At 42.2% G+C, this 15544-nt stretch overlaps 1 protein-coding gene across 1 annotated transcript in view; it reads right to left on the reverse strand.

Annotated features, from left to right (window-relative positions):
• znf407 (zinc finger protein 407) overlaps window positions 1-15331 on the reverse strand; it is a 253669-nt gene extending 238338 nt beyond the window's left edge. The window contains exons 1-2 of the mRNA XM_037677291.1: window positions 13165-15331; window positions 2048-2162 (exon numbers count right to left, since the gene is read on the reverse strand). Coding sequence (XP_037533219.1) covers window positions 2048-2162; window positions 13165-15331 — 2282 coding nt within the window. The remainder of the gene's footprint in view (window positions 1-2047; window positions 2163-13164) is intronic.
• Between the last annotated feature and the right edge of the window lie 213 nt (window positions 15332-15544).

Raw genomic sequence — 15544 nt, forward strand, 5'->3', positions numbered from 1 at the left:
CAGCTGGTTTTGGTTGTCAGCAGCAAAACTGGTTGATCCACTCTGAGAAGGTGCTATTTAAGAGACTGAGCTGAATACAGCACCTCAGACTGAGGAAGTCTCTCGGATGAGAGACGAAACGTATCTACATTTTTTTGCTTTGTTTTGTTTTTTGTTTTCTTGTTTTTTGAATGTCGAGGACCAGATTGAACTTTTTTGGAAAGAAGACAATGTTTAAGTAAAATGTTTTTCACAGAGAAAATATCTACATTTGTGAGTTTCTTTTCTAACACAACTCTTACTTCATTTGAAGTGTGCCCTTAAAAGAACCGAGGGGTCTGTTAGCTCTAACCCTTCACCCAGAAACAGAAAATAAATTGTTGAACCTTGCTCACATGAACACTCAAACCTAAACGGTGTTAGAAATCAGATTCAGTCCTAAACTGACTTACATTTCATGTTAGCACAAGATTGAAGGCTGGTTTATACTCCTCAAGACATGAAGACATCAGTCCTTACTTGTGTGGTTTGACATGACTTTTTGCAAAGACATTTTAGTAAAAGAGAAACTGCATCACAAAACTCTTGGTAAGCTCTTCCTCTGCAACACGTCACACATTTAAACAAATATTTAAAAAGGTGTACATTGCCTAATGCAGATAAGTTTGACCAAAAATTGCAAAGAAAACCTCAATGGACATCACTGGAAGTTTGGAAAAGACATGAAACCTCAACAACCATGACAGACTTCACAGTAAAAACATAATTCAAAGTATAAACTGGTCACAGAAAGTTGGACTGTCTAAGTATTGATTAGCTTCTCTCACTCAATCCGCCCTATGAAGTTTTTCTAATGGGCACCATTGCTTAGCAAGTTGTTGGTAGTTCTTGTCATTGCCAAGTAGTGAAACATTTGTGTTGGAGGTCACCTGGGAGCTTTACATGAACATCCAGCCACTGTAAAGCGGTGCACAATTTTTATGCCATCTCCTTCAACGAGTGCTTTGCCATTTATCTACCTTTAAATTTTGTTAGACCAGTTGTAAAGATGGCTGTATTTCCCGACAGCCCCGGCCAGCTCCTCCTCAAAGCTATTCAACTGCCAACACAATAGCCGGCTTCTGGAAGCAGAGCAGTTGAAGCTAAACGTCAGTTTCAAGAGCTATTCCACATAAACAGACACACACACAAAGTTCTCACCAGTCACACAATACTTGGTTAATATGTACATCCATCCATCATTTGTACCTGCTCCTACCTTTTCAGGTTGTGGGGGTCACTGGTGACCATGTCTAGCCATCAATGTGTGAGAGGTGGAGGACACCCTGGACAGGTCTCCAGTCCATCACAGGAACACAGAGACAAATGAGACAACCATTCACTCTCTCACTCACACCTAGAGACAATTTAGAGTCACCAGTCAGTCTAACATGCATGTTTTAGGTCTGTGGGAGGAAACTGGAGTACCTGGAGAAAGCCCACGCATGCACGGAGAGAACATGCAAACTCCACCCAGAAAGGTCCTCCAGCCGGGATTTGAATCGGGGCGACCTGCTCGCTCAGAGGCATCAACTCTATCAACTGTGCCACCGTGCTGCCCTTGGTTAATACTTGAAGAAAAAAAACAATTCTACCAGGAGCTTGTGCACACAAGGGGTTCTCAAATAGCCTGTAATAAGAAACTGACGTAACTTTCACCACGCAACTTTGTCGATGAGAACAGAGTTCTTAACGTCTTGAGAAATAGAAATCAACTTTTTGACTCTAACTAGGAGAAAAAAGAACAATAGATAATGTGGAGGGTTTATTTCTTTTTTGCTTCTATGGTCTGTCTTCTAAAAATCGTACCAATCATCATGTAAAATTGTGTCTACAACTCACTTTACTTTTCTGAAAATGTTTTTGGGTGACTCGTGGATATAAAGTACGAGATATTAGCTTGAGCTTCTCCAAAGACTTGAACCTTTTGCCTCTGGCCTTGTGGAGTAAAATCCTGACTCTACAAAGCGAGGCCTTAATTTTGAAGAGTTTTCAAACACATCTGAAGACTCTGGTTCTCGTAACTCACCCGCAGATGTCGCATTTGTACTCTCGCATGCCAAGATGTCTCTTCACGTGGTTCCTGGCATCTCCCAGCTGAGCAGTAGCAAAGTTGCAAATCTTACACATGAAGGGCTTAGATCCTGTAAAACAAAATGCAGAAAGCAAAAGGGTGAGGAGCTTGAGAAAATCATCTCTATCTATGCAATACAACCACCAAAAACCTTCCAAAGGATGAAAACAGAAGTCTCTACTCCAGTACTCATAAATGAAATCTACAGTCACACCAAGTGCCACGCAGATCTTCTTCCACTCTCCATCTATCCTTGTCACTCTTCTGCATCTCGTTCAAACTCTTTTTTCAGCTCGTGGATGCGTAAATTGGATTCCAAAGGTCAGGGCGAATACGTAAATCAATTCTGCGTGTGCTCACTACCTCCTATTTCATCATTAAAGCACTAATCACTCTGGTGGGCTTCACAGGGAGGTCTCTTCCTAATTATTGTCATTAATAAGTCCAGAGGGCGGGGTAGCGTTTGAGAAAGTGGCAAAGCTTCTCTTTGCGATCAATCATTTAACAGCAGAGCAGCGAGGGTGGATGTCTTTACTATCTGTGTGATGCATGAACAGTCACCAGAGGACATTTAACAAAAAGTCACTTTTTCTCTGCTTCAAGGGATAAATTTAGATGTCTGAAGCCACTCTAGTGAAAACTAAAACAAAGCTAAATAATAAGAAACATAACCAGAGGAGAAAAAATATATAGCGGGACCCCAAAGATGAAAACTATTTTATTTTGAGTTTCAAATTTACTGTTCAATCTTTAAATCCAAGTCAAAAATAGTTCATTTTAAACTCCTCCCCCCTCCAGCTGCCCTTGGATCAAACTGACCCATGTGACCCAAGCCTTAAAACTGATGTTGAATTCAATGTACTTTTGTCAGACATAAAACTCTAATTTATCTTTATTATTTAAACTATGAAAAGCTATTTATAACCAGTAGTTTCATGTTTCACTTAAAGAGAAATTATCCCATTTTCATCATTTTGTCACGTTTTATATCTGAACTAGAATTTAGTTCTAGTTTAGTAGAATTTCTAGAATTTAGAAATGCACATTGTTGGTTTTTGTATTTTTTAAATAAAAAGCTTCATTTGTTTCTGTGAGTTTCTACTTTAATACCTCTGTTCTATAATCAAAAACTCTTTATTAAAATAAGCTTCTTCATGTCAACAGGAAAAAAAAAAGTTTATCATGAGGCTCAACTTTCAAATAGGGTGGCACGGTGGCTCAGTTGGTAGAGCTGCTGCCTCTCAGCAAGAAGGTCGACAGCTTGAATCCCAGGCTGGGGGGCCTTTCTGGGTGGAGTTTGCATGTTCTCTTCGTGCATGTGTGGGTTTTCTCCAGGTACTCCAGTTTCCTCCCACAGACCAAAAACATGCATGTTAGGCTGACTGGTAACTCTAAATTGGCTCTAGGTGAGTGAGAGAGTGAATGTTTGTCTCATTTGTCTCTATGTGTCCCTGTGATGGACTGGAGACCTGTCCAGGATGTCCCCGCTTCTTGCACAGTGACTGCTGGATATGGACACCAGTGACCCAAAAAGGAAGAAGCGGGCAAAGGTGAAGGACGGATGGATGGATGGATGGATGGAGGGATGGATGGATGGATGGAGGGATGGATGGATGGATGGAGGGATGGATGGAAATATTATACAAATACATGAATTTGTTGAACAACTCGACAGCTATAAAATTAATATTTACAGGGATATTAAAACCATTAAATGTGAGGTTCTCTAGAAAGGTTATGAACAACTAATATCTTACCCGTTGTAGATACTGTTGTAGATCCCTGAGGAGGGAACAGCCAAAAGAAAAAGAAGATTTTCCGTACGTAACATTTTGTGGTAACTACCAGCACAAATAGCAGCAGCTAGCTGTAGCTTTGTCAGTGCAGCCTGGGAGGACTTCTGGCAGGAATATCTTATTTTTTCTGACAGAATAGGTTATAAAATAGCATTTGCATCAAAAATGTAAAATTTTGATCAATGGAGTTGCTTTATTATGGTATCTGCTTTAAAAGTGGACTCACATATTGACAAGCTCATAATGGACTATGTGGTCCTAAATCAACCCCATCCATTATCTTTACCCACTTCTTCCTTTAAAGGTCGCAGGGGTCGCTGGTGCCCATGTCCACTGTGTGAGAGGCGGGGGACACTCTGGACAGGTCCCCAGTCCATCACAGGGAAACATAAGACGAACAACCATACACACTCTCATGTTTTGATCTATGGGAAAAACCCACGCATATACAAAGGGAACATGCACACTCTCCATGAAGGCGGCTGTGGCTGAGTGTTAGAGCAGTCGTCCTCCAATGCAAGAGTTGGGGATTCAAATCCACCAGCAGTCACATGCCCAAGTGTCCCTGGGCAAGACACTGAACCCCTCATAGCCTCTGATGTGTGTCCCATCGGTGTCTGAATGTGATAAAGCTCTGATTAGTCTCTTTAGAATGATTTGTTCGATTATCTTTGTAGAGATCTAGTAGAGTGCTGTATGAATGGGTTAATGAGGACACAGACTGTGTTGTAAAGCACTTTGAGTATCTTGATAAGATAGAAAGGCGCTATATAAGTACAGTCCATTTACCATTTACTCCACCCAGAAAGGCCACCAGCCGGAGATCGATCTGGAAACTTCTCACTGAGAGGCAGCAGCTCTACCAACTGAGCCACCGTGCCGCCCTAAAACAACTCTAATGTTCAAAGTTTGTTAGTGGTTCATGAAATTTCACATCATGTGCTTTGTGACATAAATAATAAGAAAGTCCTTCCAGAAGTGTCCCAGGCTGCATTAGAAGTGCTACAGCTAGCTGCTGCTGCTATTGCAGAACAGCAATAGACTCCATTTAACCAGCCTGCAATGTAAAAATGACAACAATGTAAACTTTTATAAACACAAATTGCTTGAATTGCTATGAAGTTTAGTAGACGAGCTGTGTGCTCATCAGTCCAGTTTTTTTCCAATCATCTACAACAGGTAGAATAATTTCTGTTCATAGCCGTTTCACATAAACCCCATTCAAAATGTCTGGAAACATCCTTCATCAAGAGTAAATAAACAACATGAATGAATGTCAGCTCACTGAGTCAAATTCAGTCCAGCATGGCACAGTGCGACGCGTCAGTTTAAGAGGCAGCCTGCTACGATATCCACTTCCACATCTTTGAGCAAAACCCTCATCCTCTCCCAGGGAACATCCCAAGACGCTCCATAATATTTATTCCAGGGGCAGCTGCTGATTTGATTAAGCACTTTGTGTAGATTACTAATTCGTTCATACACGGTTCACTTGCTGTGAGCTGGAAGTACGACACATCGAATTTTACGCCAGTAACAAAGATTGAAAGGCAAGCATGTGCTAACAAGGTCCATAAACACAAGGGACAGGGCGTGAAGGGGGGTGTGAGGGGTGGGGGGGTCCACACATGGGCAGCCGCAAAAAGCCAACCAGTCATTTAAACAGCACACCATACATTTACACAAACCATTTTTTTTAAAGGAGATTATATCCCTAAATGTAACCGATCTCTTCACACCTAAATGTTGAGAAATCACACGACAGTTTCGTGGACACCTAATAAAAACAAAAAGACAGACGCACAGGGTCACACCACACCCACCATCACACCTACGTGAAGTGGCAGAACCCCACCTCACAGCCGTGCATTACACATTATACTCAAAACACACACTTTAAAATAAAAACATTAAAAAAAGAGAGACAATCGTCCCCTCTCCTTCTCACTCACACATGCCCAAAGTTGAGAAGAGGGAGAGGGAGAGGCGTGTGGGGAGATGATTCGTCCAGATGGCTGGCTGAGTATGAAACATGGCAGAGAGGAGAGAGATGTAACTCCCCCCCAACCCCCCACCCTCAATCCCGACCAAACATCTTATCACATTAATACTCCACCACTCCACTTAAACATCCGCCCCTGAAACTGAAATTGACCATCAATGCAGTGTCATGTTAAATTAATATTGCCATCCACACAGGGCCAACGTGGCTCCAATGACTAATTCATTTCCTGAGAGGAGAGACGAGCCTCGTGCAACGCTTCACCTCACACACACAGACAGAACGTGACATCTCAAGTCTTCAGCCTGCCACACACTGCTGTCACGGCCTCTGCTTCTACTTCCAAGTTTGGAGGAAAATAAAAGAAATGATGATTTCACGTAAATAAATGACGTTCTCTAATTACAGAACGGCAAAACACCCACATAAAGTTCCTTTCGTTCTTTACACTCTTTTCAGTTATTTGGATAGACGAACAGATCTTTATCCTCAGCGATGCAATGAGTGAATTTGGTTAACGCGGCGCCGAGTCACAGATGTATTAAACATGATCCTTTATCCAAATGTTTCACCTGTTCCTGTCAGCAGCAAAGTGTGAAAAGTACCCGTAGGAAAGGTCTTCCTCATGCTCGCAGCCATGAAGTCTGATGGCATCTGTGAAAAGTTGTGAGTGCAGAACGCCAAGAAAGCTCCAAAACGTGGCAGGATTTATTTATTTTTTTTTCAACTTTTCAGTGATTGCAGAGTAACACTTTCATAAAACTGGAAGACAAATGAAAGACAGTAAATGGAAAATCTTAGTGACTAAAATATTCTTATCTTCAGTCTATTTTAAGGGTTTAACCCTAAAAATATCCTTTGGTTCCTAAAATGCAAACTGGAAGCACCTTTCATTAACCACAACGCTTCCAGCCCAGTTTGTTAACACCATGTACCCTTTTCCATCAGTACCTTTGGTACTGGTACAGCACGGTTCTACTCGGCTCGGTACGGTACACGTTGTGTTTACATTATGCTTTCAGTACTGGTTCCAGTGGGCGGGGTTCAAATTGACGTCGCGTGCCTCACCAGTACAGGGTGAGAATTTATTTTGAAGTTTCTGGTAAATTAAAAAGAATACAGATTATTAAAATTATCAAATTAAATATATAACTACTAGTCTGAAGGGAAGGTCTACCTCAATCCAAGGAGTTGGATTGTGGAATGGTCTAGAGAGTGATGTGAAAAATGCCAAGTCAATGTGTACATTTAAGAACAAGATCAAAACTGAATTTAAAAATAAAAGTATATATGAAGTAGCTTAGTGTGTTTTTGTATTAGAATTAGAAAAATTAGAAAGAGTTATTTGTTTTGTTCTGTTACTTGAAAATTATTATCATTGAACAAATTGTTTGAAAAAAGGGGCAGATATAATAAGATCTTTTCTTCTTTCTGCCGCCTTTCATTTTAAATCTCTTGTATCTTTTTTTAAGTTTATGGAATTGTTTTGTTCTGTTTGTTTTTTTTTAATGAATAAACTTTATACCTTACAATATATATAAATCCTGCTAATAAACTTTTAATGAACTTTAGTTCACCATTAACTCTCTGATGAACTAGATTCTACAAAAACATCTATATTTAAATTTTTATAGGTTTTCTTCATCATTTGATGTATTTGCACTCATTGTGTCTACTTTTATTGTTCAGATGCGACGTTTTGTTTCTTGCTCACAGATTTTTTTTTAATTTATTTATCTTTGCTTTAAAGTTTAATTCTTGTTTTATGATTTGTACATCTGCGGGGTAGAATAAAGTTCGTTAAATATATTTGAGGGAAATATTCCTGAGAGATCCAATAATTTTGTGTCTTTTTATGATCTTTCACCTGAGTTCACTTTAACAGATTATTTAATAGTTATTAAAGTGAAAACAGGATTTCATGATAAAGCCGACACCATTTATTTTTATTTTTTAATCTTCACTTAAAAAAAAAAATAATAATTTTTTTAAATGTTTTTAAAAATCGTTTCCACCCTGTGGCTCAGACCCGTCCCGGTCCTCCCGTCTGCCAGGATCAGGGTTCGGCCTTCATGAGCAGGCGAGGCCGGGGTCCGGGCAACGGCCTTCTGCGAGTCACCAGCTCGTATGATCCTCAACGATGACCAGCGGAGCTCGGAGCCCGCAGAGCATGCAAGGCCAGCCCAGTGCCTGTGTCGGCAGCACAGAGGATCTTCTGAGGTGATCGGCGGAGCTCGGAGCCGAGAGACGACACCCTGCAAAGCCTGAGGGAGCTCCCAGTCTCCGGTGGAGAGAACCGGGGAGACCGATGGAGCCCCATCTAGTTCACTCTGAATTTTGTCGTTGGCCATCAAGCACAAAAACCTGCCTGCACTTCAGCATTAGACCCCGGTGTTGTCAGTATTGTTTTAAAAATCTTTAGGTCCAGCTGCTCCTTGAGTTTGAACACCAGTAATTGCAAATGGCGGATCTTGTTAATGTGAAAAGTTTCTCAAACAGCCAGTGACTCCGCCCCCTGACCAATCAGTGACCGACAGTGTTCTGACATCACGTTTTGGTGCTGGCCCGGCTCGATTGAGGGTTCTGAAAAAAAAAAAGGACCAGTTCTACGAACCGTTACTAGCGGAAAAGCCTTTGAACAGTTCCGAGTAAGGTCGAACCGTGCTGTACCGTTATTCATGGAAAAGCAGCAAAGGATGGATAAGATCAGGAATGAGATCATCAGAGGTACAGCACAGGTTGAACAACTGGGAGATAAAGTTAGAGAGACCAGACTGAGATGGTTTGGACATGTCCAGAGGAGGGACAGTGGTTTGGACCTGTCCAGAGGAGGGACAGTGGGTATATTGGTAGAAGGATGTTAGAAATGCAGCTGCCAGGAAAAAGACAAAGAGGAGATCTATGGATGCAGTTAGAGAGGACATGGAGGCAGTTGGAGTGAGGACAGAGGATGAAGAGGACAGAGATGGAGGAGGATGACTCACTGTGGAGATCCTTGAAGAGGGAAAAGCCGAAAGAAGAAGAAGAAGACTTTTGAAACCAAACATAAAGCGCCCCTCCTATTAAATGTAGCATAAAGAAAACTGTAGCCAGAATTGATGCACACCATTCTGCTTCTAAATACACCTGACTTTTATTCTGAGGTATGACTGATGATGATCAAATTTTAAAATTGCAGAAATCGGCCAAATTGTTCATCTGATCGATCAATCAGCTATAGCTATGACCCTGCTAATGAATTAACAAAACACTCCAAATTCTTCAGCTCTGTGTAGTTTTCGTCTACATTTTGTAAGCACTCTTTTAGTCCATGTCTGTATAGGCAAGATAAATAACATTTGTGCACATTATATTAATTTAAGCAATCTTTGTTAGTGTAGATAATGTTTGCTGAATTTCAAACTGTCCTGACTTAGAAAAAGCTCAGCAGACAACTACTTGTTTAAGTACTCTGTACTGTGTTCTTCATCCTTGTATACACCTCCTGTGTGCCAACATCCATGCTGGCACAGGTGGCCATCGCTCTGAAGCTCAGTCTGAGGTCAGACAGCTCACTTCGGTGAAAAAGTGACCAATTTACCTCAAAATGCTAATTCCAGCTGTACCCTCGTTGGCAAAATGCACACGTGTGTACGTTGTTCCCTTAAAGGGACAAATTGACAAATCTGTGTGCAGCCTCCCACCCTAGTTCCCCTGATTTCACTGATTAATCAGGTGAATAGAAACTAGGCCTTAATTAAAAGGATCTGAACGTGCTCCCGGCTCAGAAAGCAGCAGACCCCCACTGTGCCGCTCCACAGTCCAGGCAAACAAACTCTTGGGATAAATGGCCGCAACATAAAAGGTAAGTAACTCAACGTAATGAGGGGATTTAGCAGGAGTAACAACTGACATATGTTGTCAAAATGAAGAGAAATAAGAAAGCATAAACTAATATAGTCCCATAAACAAGAACATAACTCTATGGCATAATAAAGTAAAAAATAAATATACAGAAACTTCAGATCGTGCCCTTGACTTGTCGTTTGTTGGTGCTTCAGTGCTTTCATTTTCTTAAGTAACACAGAGTAAGTGTCCTCAAAACTCACGAATTATGATACCTGGGGCAATTATGAATGTACATCCCATCCATAAATATGAAGGATGGGGGCTAAACATTAATCATCAAAAGTTTAACCAGCAGGTTTTCTACCTTTGAGATATTTCAGTTTAGCAGTAAGAAATCAAAACTTCAGCAAACAAGTCGAGAAGCATAGAAACCTGGATTTACTTCATTTTTTCTGTTCTAGAGTTAGATTTAACCAGATAAACTAACGGTTTCCTTCATTGCTGTGCCGATAACAGAACATTACAGCACACAGTATGTATTTTTATTAAAACCAGTACTGCATTCCCATTAACTTTCTGGCAGCAGGTGATTTATTAGACAATATCAGAACTAAAGTACTGCGTAAAAAGTACCACAAATGGCACATTATACAACCATCAACAAACCATACAACTATCCAGAGCAATGGTCTGTACAGCAAAACAGCTGGCATAGATCGACAGAACCTCACTGACCTACACAAGATGAGGTCAGTGAACAAGGCCAGACTGATTCTGGCAGATCCTGATCACCACTCCATGGTGAGTTCAGGTTGCTTCCATCTGGACGCAGGTATCTGCAGCCCAGAAGTAGAATGAACAGACTGAATAACTCATTCATCCCTGTAGGGATCAGTCTTCTCAACGAACAGTGATGATCTCTGTTATTTTAATGTCTCAATGTCTTTAGTACGGATGTTTTGTGTGCTGCTGACTGTGAAACAAACTGCCCCATAGGGATAATAAAAATTCTTGAACTTGAACTGTACAAGCAAAGATCTTGTGTAACTTTTGACCTTGATTTGTGACCTTGATCTTAGAGCTGGGTTAATGAAAGGTGCACACGACACTCCGTCTACTGATGATGCATATTTTTCATTCAACATTTATTTATACAGGTTAATCCCATTGAGTGTTGTGGACTCATTTACAAGAGAGACCTAGACCTACTTACAGAGACTACAGAGATTTCTCTGCTGTGGAATTCAAATATTTCATCATTCTGCATGGTCTTTGTTAATTTGACCTGTTACCAAATGCAGATGCCAAAAAGGGGTCTGAAAATAATGTAACACTACATAAATATATATATATAAAAAAAACCAGCGCCTTTTATATCGATGAGTTATTTTGATGGACTGGCCGATGTCCGATATTTAACTTTATCGCCAATATCGATATTGAGCAGACCAGACGTTTTGGTCCGAACAAGCAAAGATCTTGTTTTAATTTGACCTTGAATTAATACCTTGACCTTGGAGGGGGGTGTAATGAAAACTGTACATGACACTGTAACTTGTAGTGAAGCACGTGTATGAAGTTTTGTTAAATTATCTTGAGCGGATCAGAAACTAAGGGCAGGACAAGGGAAAGTTTATGGGTGGAAACTATACACCATAATATGTTTGTCTTTCATAGACAAACACTGGAAATAGTATTACACCACACACTGCTAAAAGAAAAACATTGTGTATCTGTGTCCATTTGTCTGTTTTGTATGTCACTATCCCATGATCAAGTAAATTATTTTGTGAAACCTTCAGAAAGTAAGCACTAGATATACTGTATGTCTACACGTGATTACATTTCTGAGTCCACCCAATTCTAGATGGCTGCCACAGTTGATCGACTTTAACATGCAAATGTCTGTAACTCAGTCAATTATACAAACATTACATTGAAACTTGGCACTAACAGATCACACAAGACTGCTTGAGATTGTGCATGAAGTCATGTTCAAGATTTGGCCTAAATAACTAAAACTGAATTATTCCTCAACCAGATGATTTTAGTTTAAACTAGCATGAAAGGTGGCGGGTGATATGCATTCCTCCAAGTTGGTTAAATTGGAGCTAACATTCTGACATTCACCCCGACCATTTACTCTTTTAAACTAGGAACCTTCGTCACTTCAGCTTGCATTAAAAAATGACTTCCTACACACAAAGACACAAACAATCATGTACACACAGAGAGCACAGCGTGTGGACTTCAATTAAAGTCCCATTAAAGTTTAGCCTGAAAGGGGGGACGGACTAGAGGAGTCAGAGAGGGGCATTTATTGATGGCGCCCTCACATCTCGTTCCTGCATTAAGTTGATTTTAAAAGCAATTAATACACACGGTCAGGGAAAAGTAATGGAGCGCCCAGTGTTCTTAACCTGCCGGACATCTCCCAGCCGACGGCCTGACCGATGCAGCCCTGCTTTGCATTATAAATGACAAGATAAATCCTAATGGATTGAGGATAATCAGCTAGCCATGAAGGCTGACATATACACACATCCAGTAAGCATCGCACACATGCACACGCACGCACACAAACATGGACATGCAGACACCAGGGAAATTAAAGCCTTTGAATATGTCTGCATTGATTATTTTAAATTATTAGCCCACCTCTCTTTGGACCTCCAATGCTTTTAGCCTAAGCTTTAACACATTTACAGAGACTTATTGACTATAATTACAACTGAGTCTTGGTAATGGACACATCAATTATGAGTCGCACATGTCTCTGACCAAGCGTTGCTCAGGAAAATCCCAATCTGGGCCCCATTAGCTTCTCTCCTGTTGGCTTGAAGCTCAATCAGTCTTTACCTTCACCTCTGCAGAAAGAGCTATTACCTGGCTGGAGTAGATAGTAGTCTTAACAATGGCCCGAGGTGCTGCAGAGCAGACTGCTTCTCCATGTTTTACACTGCTGAGCCCAAACACAAAGGCCTGAGCAGCAACTACAGAACATTGTTTCAAGATTTTTACAGGAAAACTTGTTTGAACAGCTCATAAACTTGAAAAGAACAACTAACCACATGTTGGATGAAGCCTATTTTACTTAAGGACTACAAAGTTATAAATCCCACGATCCAGTGGTACACATTGTGAATGACTCTCAGCTAAAACTGTAACACCAGCCTTCATCCTTCAATGGCAGGCCTCAACAAAGCACCTCTAGTGTCACCGTGTTAAAATGAATATGTTTGTAAAGAAAATATGAAAGCTTCCCTGATCTCTGGTGTTTAAAGGCTCATAGTGGCCCAGAGGAAGACGTTTTATATTGTTGATATAAAAAGACCCTGACGTTGTGTTTTCAGTGTATTCTGTATTAACAACAGGAACGTGTGATGAAAACAGAGAACAGGTGAGAAGAAAACGTTAAAGTGAGCGTGGAAGGTCGAGGTACCTACCGGTGTGTGTGCGGATGTGAGCCAGGAAGGCCATGGAGTTGCTGCTCTTGCACACCTTGCCGCAGTATTTACAAACACTCCCCTTGTTCTCCTCGCGCTCGCGGTTGATCTGCTCCGTGTCCTCCAGCACGTACTTGCTGACCTCCTTCAGGAGCTCCTCGTGCTTCTCTTTGATATGAAAAAACAAGTCCTGCTCTGTGTCGAAGCGGTCCGTGCACTTCACACACTTGAAGCTCGCGCCCCCTTCGGGCAGCGCCTCCACGCTGTTCTGCTCGTTGCGGATGTGGGCGGCGCTGGTCAGGTGCTGGTGCAGGTTGCTCTCCGTGTAGAAGGACTTGCCACACAGCAGGCAGTGGAAGTGCCTCTCCTTGGAGGGGTGCTTCATGGAGATGTGGACGTTGAGGCCGCTGAGGCCGTCCGCCATGAAGCCGCAGTCTTCGCAGCGTAAGTGAGAGCTTCTTCCTGTGGTGTCCTTCCCTTCCTTGGGTTTGAGCTTTCTGACATGTGCAGAAGTGGAGGACCCGAGGTCACATGAGGATCCTCCAGTCAAACAAATCACAGAGGATTCTCTTCCCAGAGCCAGACTTTCCAGCAATGCCTTCTCCTGCTCAGCAAGGACCTTTACAGACACAATGCAGGCATCAAATGGAAAACCTTTGGACATGTGCGTATCTACAATCATCCCGTCTGCCTTTAAAGACTCGTCTCCTACTAGCTCAGCTTCTTCCTCTTGGCTCTCCTGCTGTGCAGACGCCTCTAAAGAGAGCTCAAGTTCTCCTGAAGCCTGCTGGGCCTCAGACAGGGCTGCTAGCTCTGCTGTCTGGTTGACTGGATCTGGGTCAACACGAGCAGAGGATGCAACAGTCTTTACTTGTTCTTCATGTGCACTGCTAGCAGCACCAACCACAACCCTTTCAACCTCTGAGGTGACAGGGGACGTGGAGGGATTTTGTACTTCCAAACCTCGATTGTCACTGGAACTAGAATCAGATGCACCAGCTGAATGTGGACGCTCAGGGTTCAGATTTCCAACAGGTGGGTCATCGCCCTCCCTTTTGTTCTGTGGAAGTTCTGACTCTTTGCTACCTTGCATCTCTATGTATTTCAGACTTTTCTGCCTGTGCTTCTCGGTGCTGACATGGCGGCACATCTCCCTGCTGGTCACAGCGTAGTAGCCGCACGCCAAACAAACATACTCAAAGTCTTTGGTGTGCTTTCTCTTCACGTGAAGATGGAGGGAAGGGATCGACTGAGCTACAAAACCACACAAGCTGCACGTGCTGATCGAGTCAGATCTACTTGTTGAGGGTGTGTCTGATAGAGCTTGCTCCTCTACTTTGAATTCTTGGGAAAGGGCGTTGTTGGACTCCTGTTCTGCGTCGGCGGTCTGTAGGGCGGGGTTCTGGGTAACTGTGGATTCGAGCAATGATGCAACTACAGGAGCAGTAGCTGGGTTCTTGTTTGAACCCGCTTGTGCTCGTTTAACATGCTTCTTAGTGAAGCAGTGTCTATCCATGTCTCCTTTGGTCACGCAGCTGTAGTTGCACAGGGTGCAGCAGTAGCCGTACTCTTTGCTGTGTTTCCGGCGAACGTGAACGCTGAGGTTGGTGGCGTTGGACACAACCAAGCCGCAGTGTTCACAAGTGACAGACCCTCCTAGCTTTGGTCGTCCTTTTTTCTTCTTGGGAGGTTCGAGCTCTCCAGCTTCCTCCTCAGCCTGCACAGATTTGGAACTCTCTTCTGCCTCGTCCACTTCCTGCTCTCCTTCAGTTAAAGCAGGTATTTCTTCTCCGATGGACCCTTCCACATCGCCTACAGCAGCATCATCTCCGGCGCTGCCTCTGTGGACACTCTCAACACACACTTGGGACAAGGGAAATTCTGAGCCGTTATTTTCTTTCTGCCTCTGCAAGTGGCTGTCCGACGTCAGGTGGATGTTCATCCACTCGGATGTGGCGAACTGCACGTTGCACAATTTGCAGCGGTACCACTCTTGGTCCAGGTGTTTGACACGAGCGTGCTTCTCCAGCGCCATGGCGGAGCTGGCCCTAAAATCGCAGTTCACGCACTTCAGATGGAATTTGTTGAGAGCCGGTTTGGGTGCCGCTTGTGGCGGCAAAGCCTTTTCACTGTTGCCACGGTCTGAAGTTTCATCTGACTCACCCATGTTCACATCGGCATCAACTGAAAGACAAAAAAAACTTTATAAACAACATTTAAATTAAACTGTAGAGGCCAGAAAGTTGCAAATGAAACTGAACTATTGTATTATTATTAATTAAAACTAAAGAGAATTAATAAACAAATAAAAATAATACAAATACAATTATAAATTAAACAAGAGAAACTGCATTTCCTGTGAAAATGCAGTGTGAATACT

This window comes from Nematolebias whitei, chromosome 5, assembly GCF_014905685.2.
Source record: "Nematolebias whitei isolate Nwh7 chromosome 5, NemWhi1, whole genome shotgun sequence".
In the NCBI taxonomy this organism is placed as follows: Eukaryota; Metazoa; Chordata; class Actinopteri; order Cyprinodontiformes; family Rivulidae; genus Nematolebias; species Nematolebias whitei.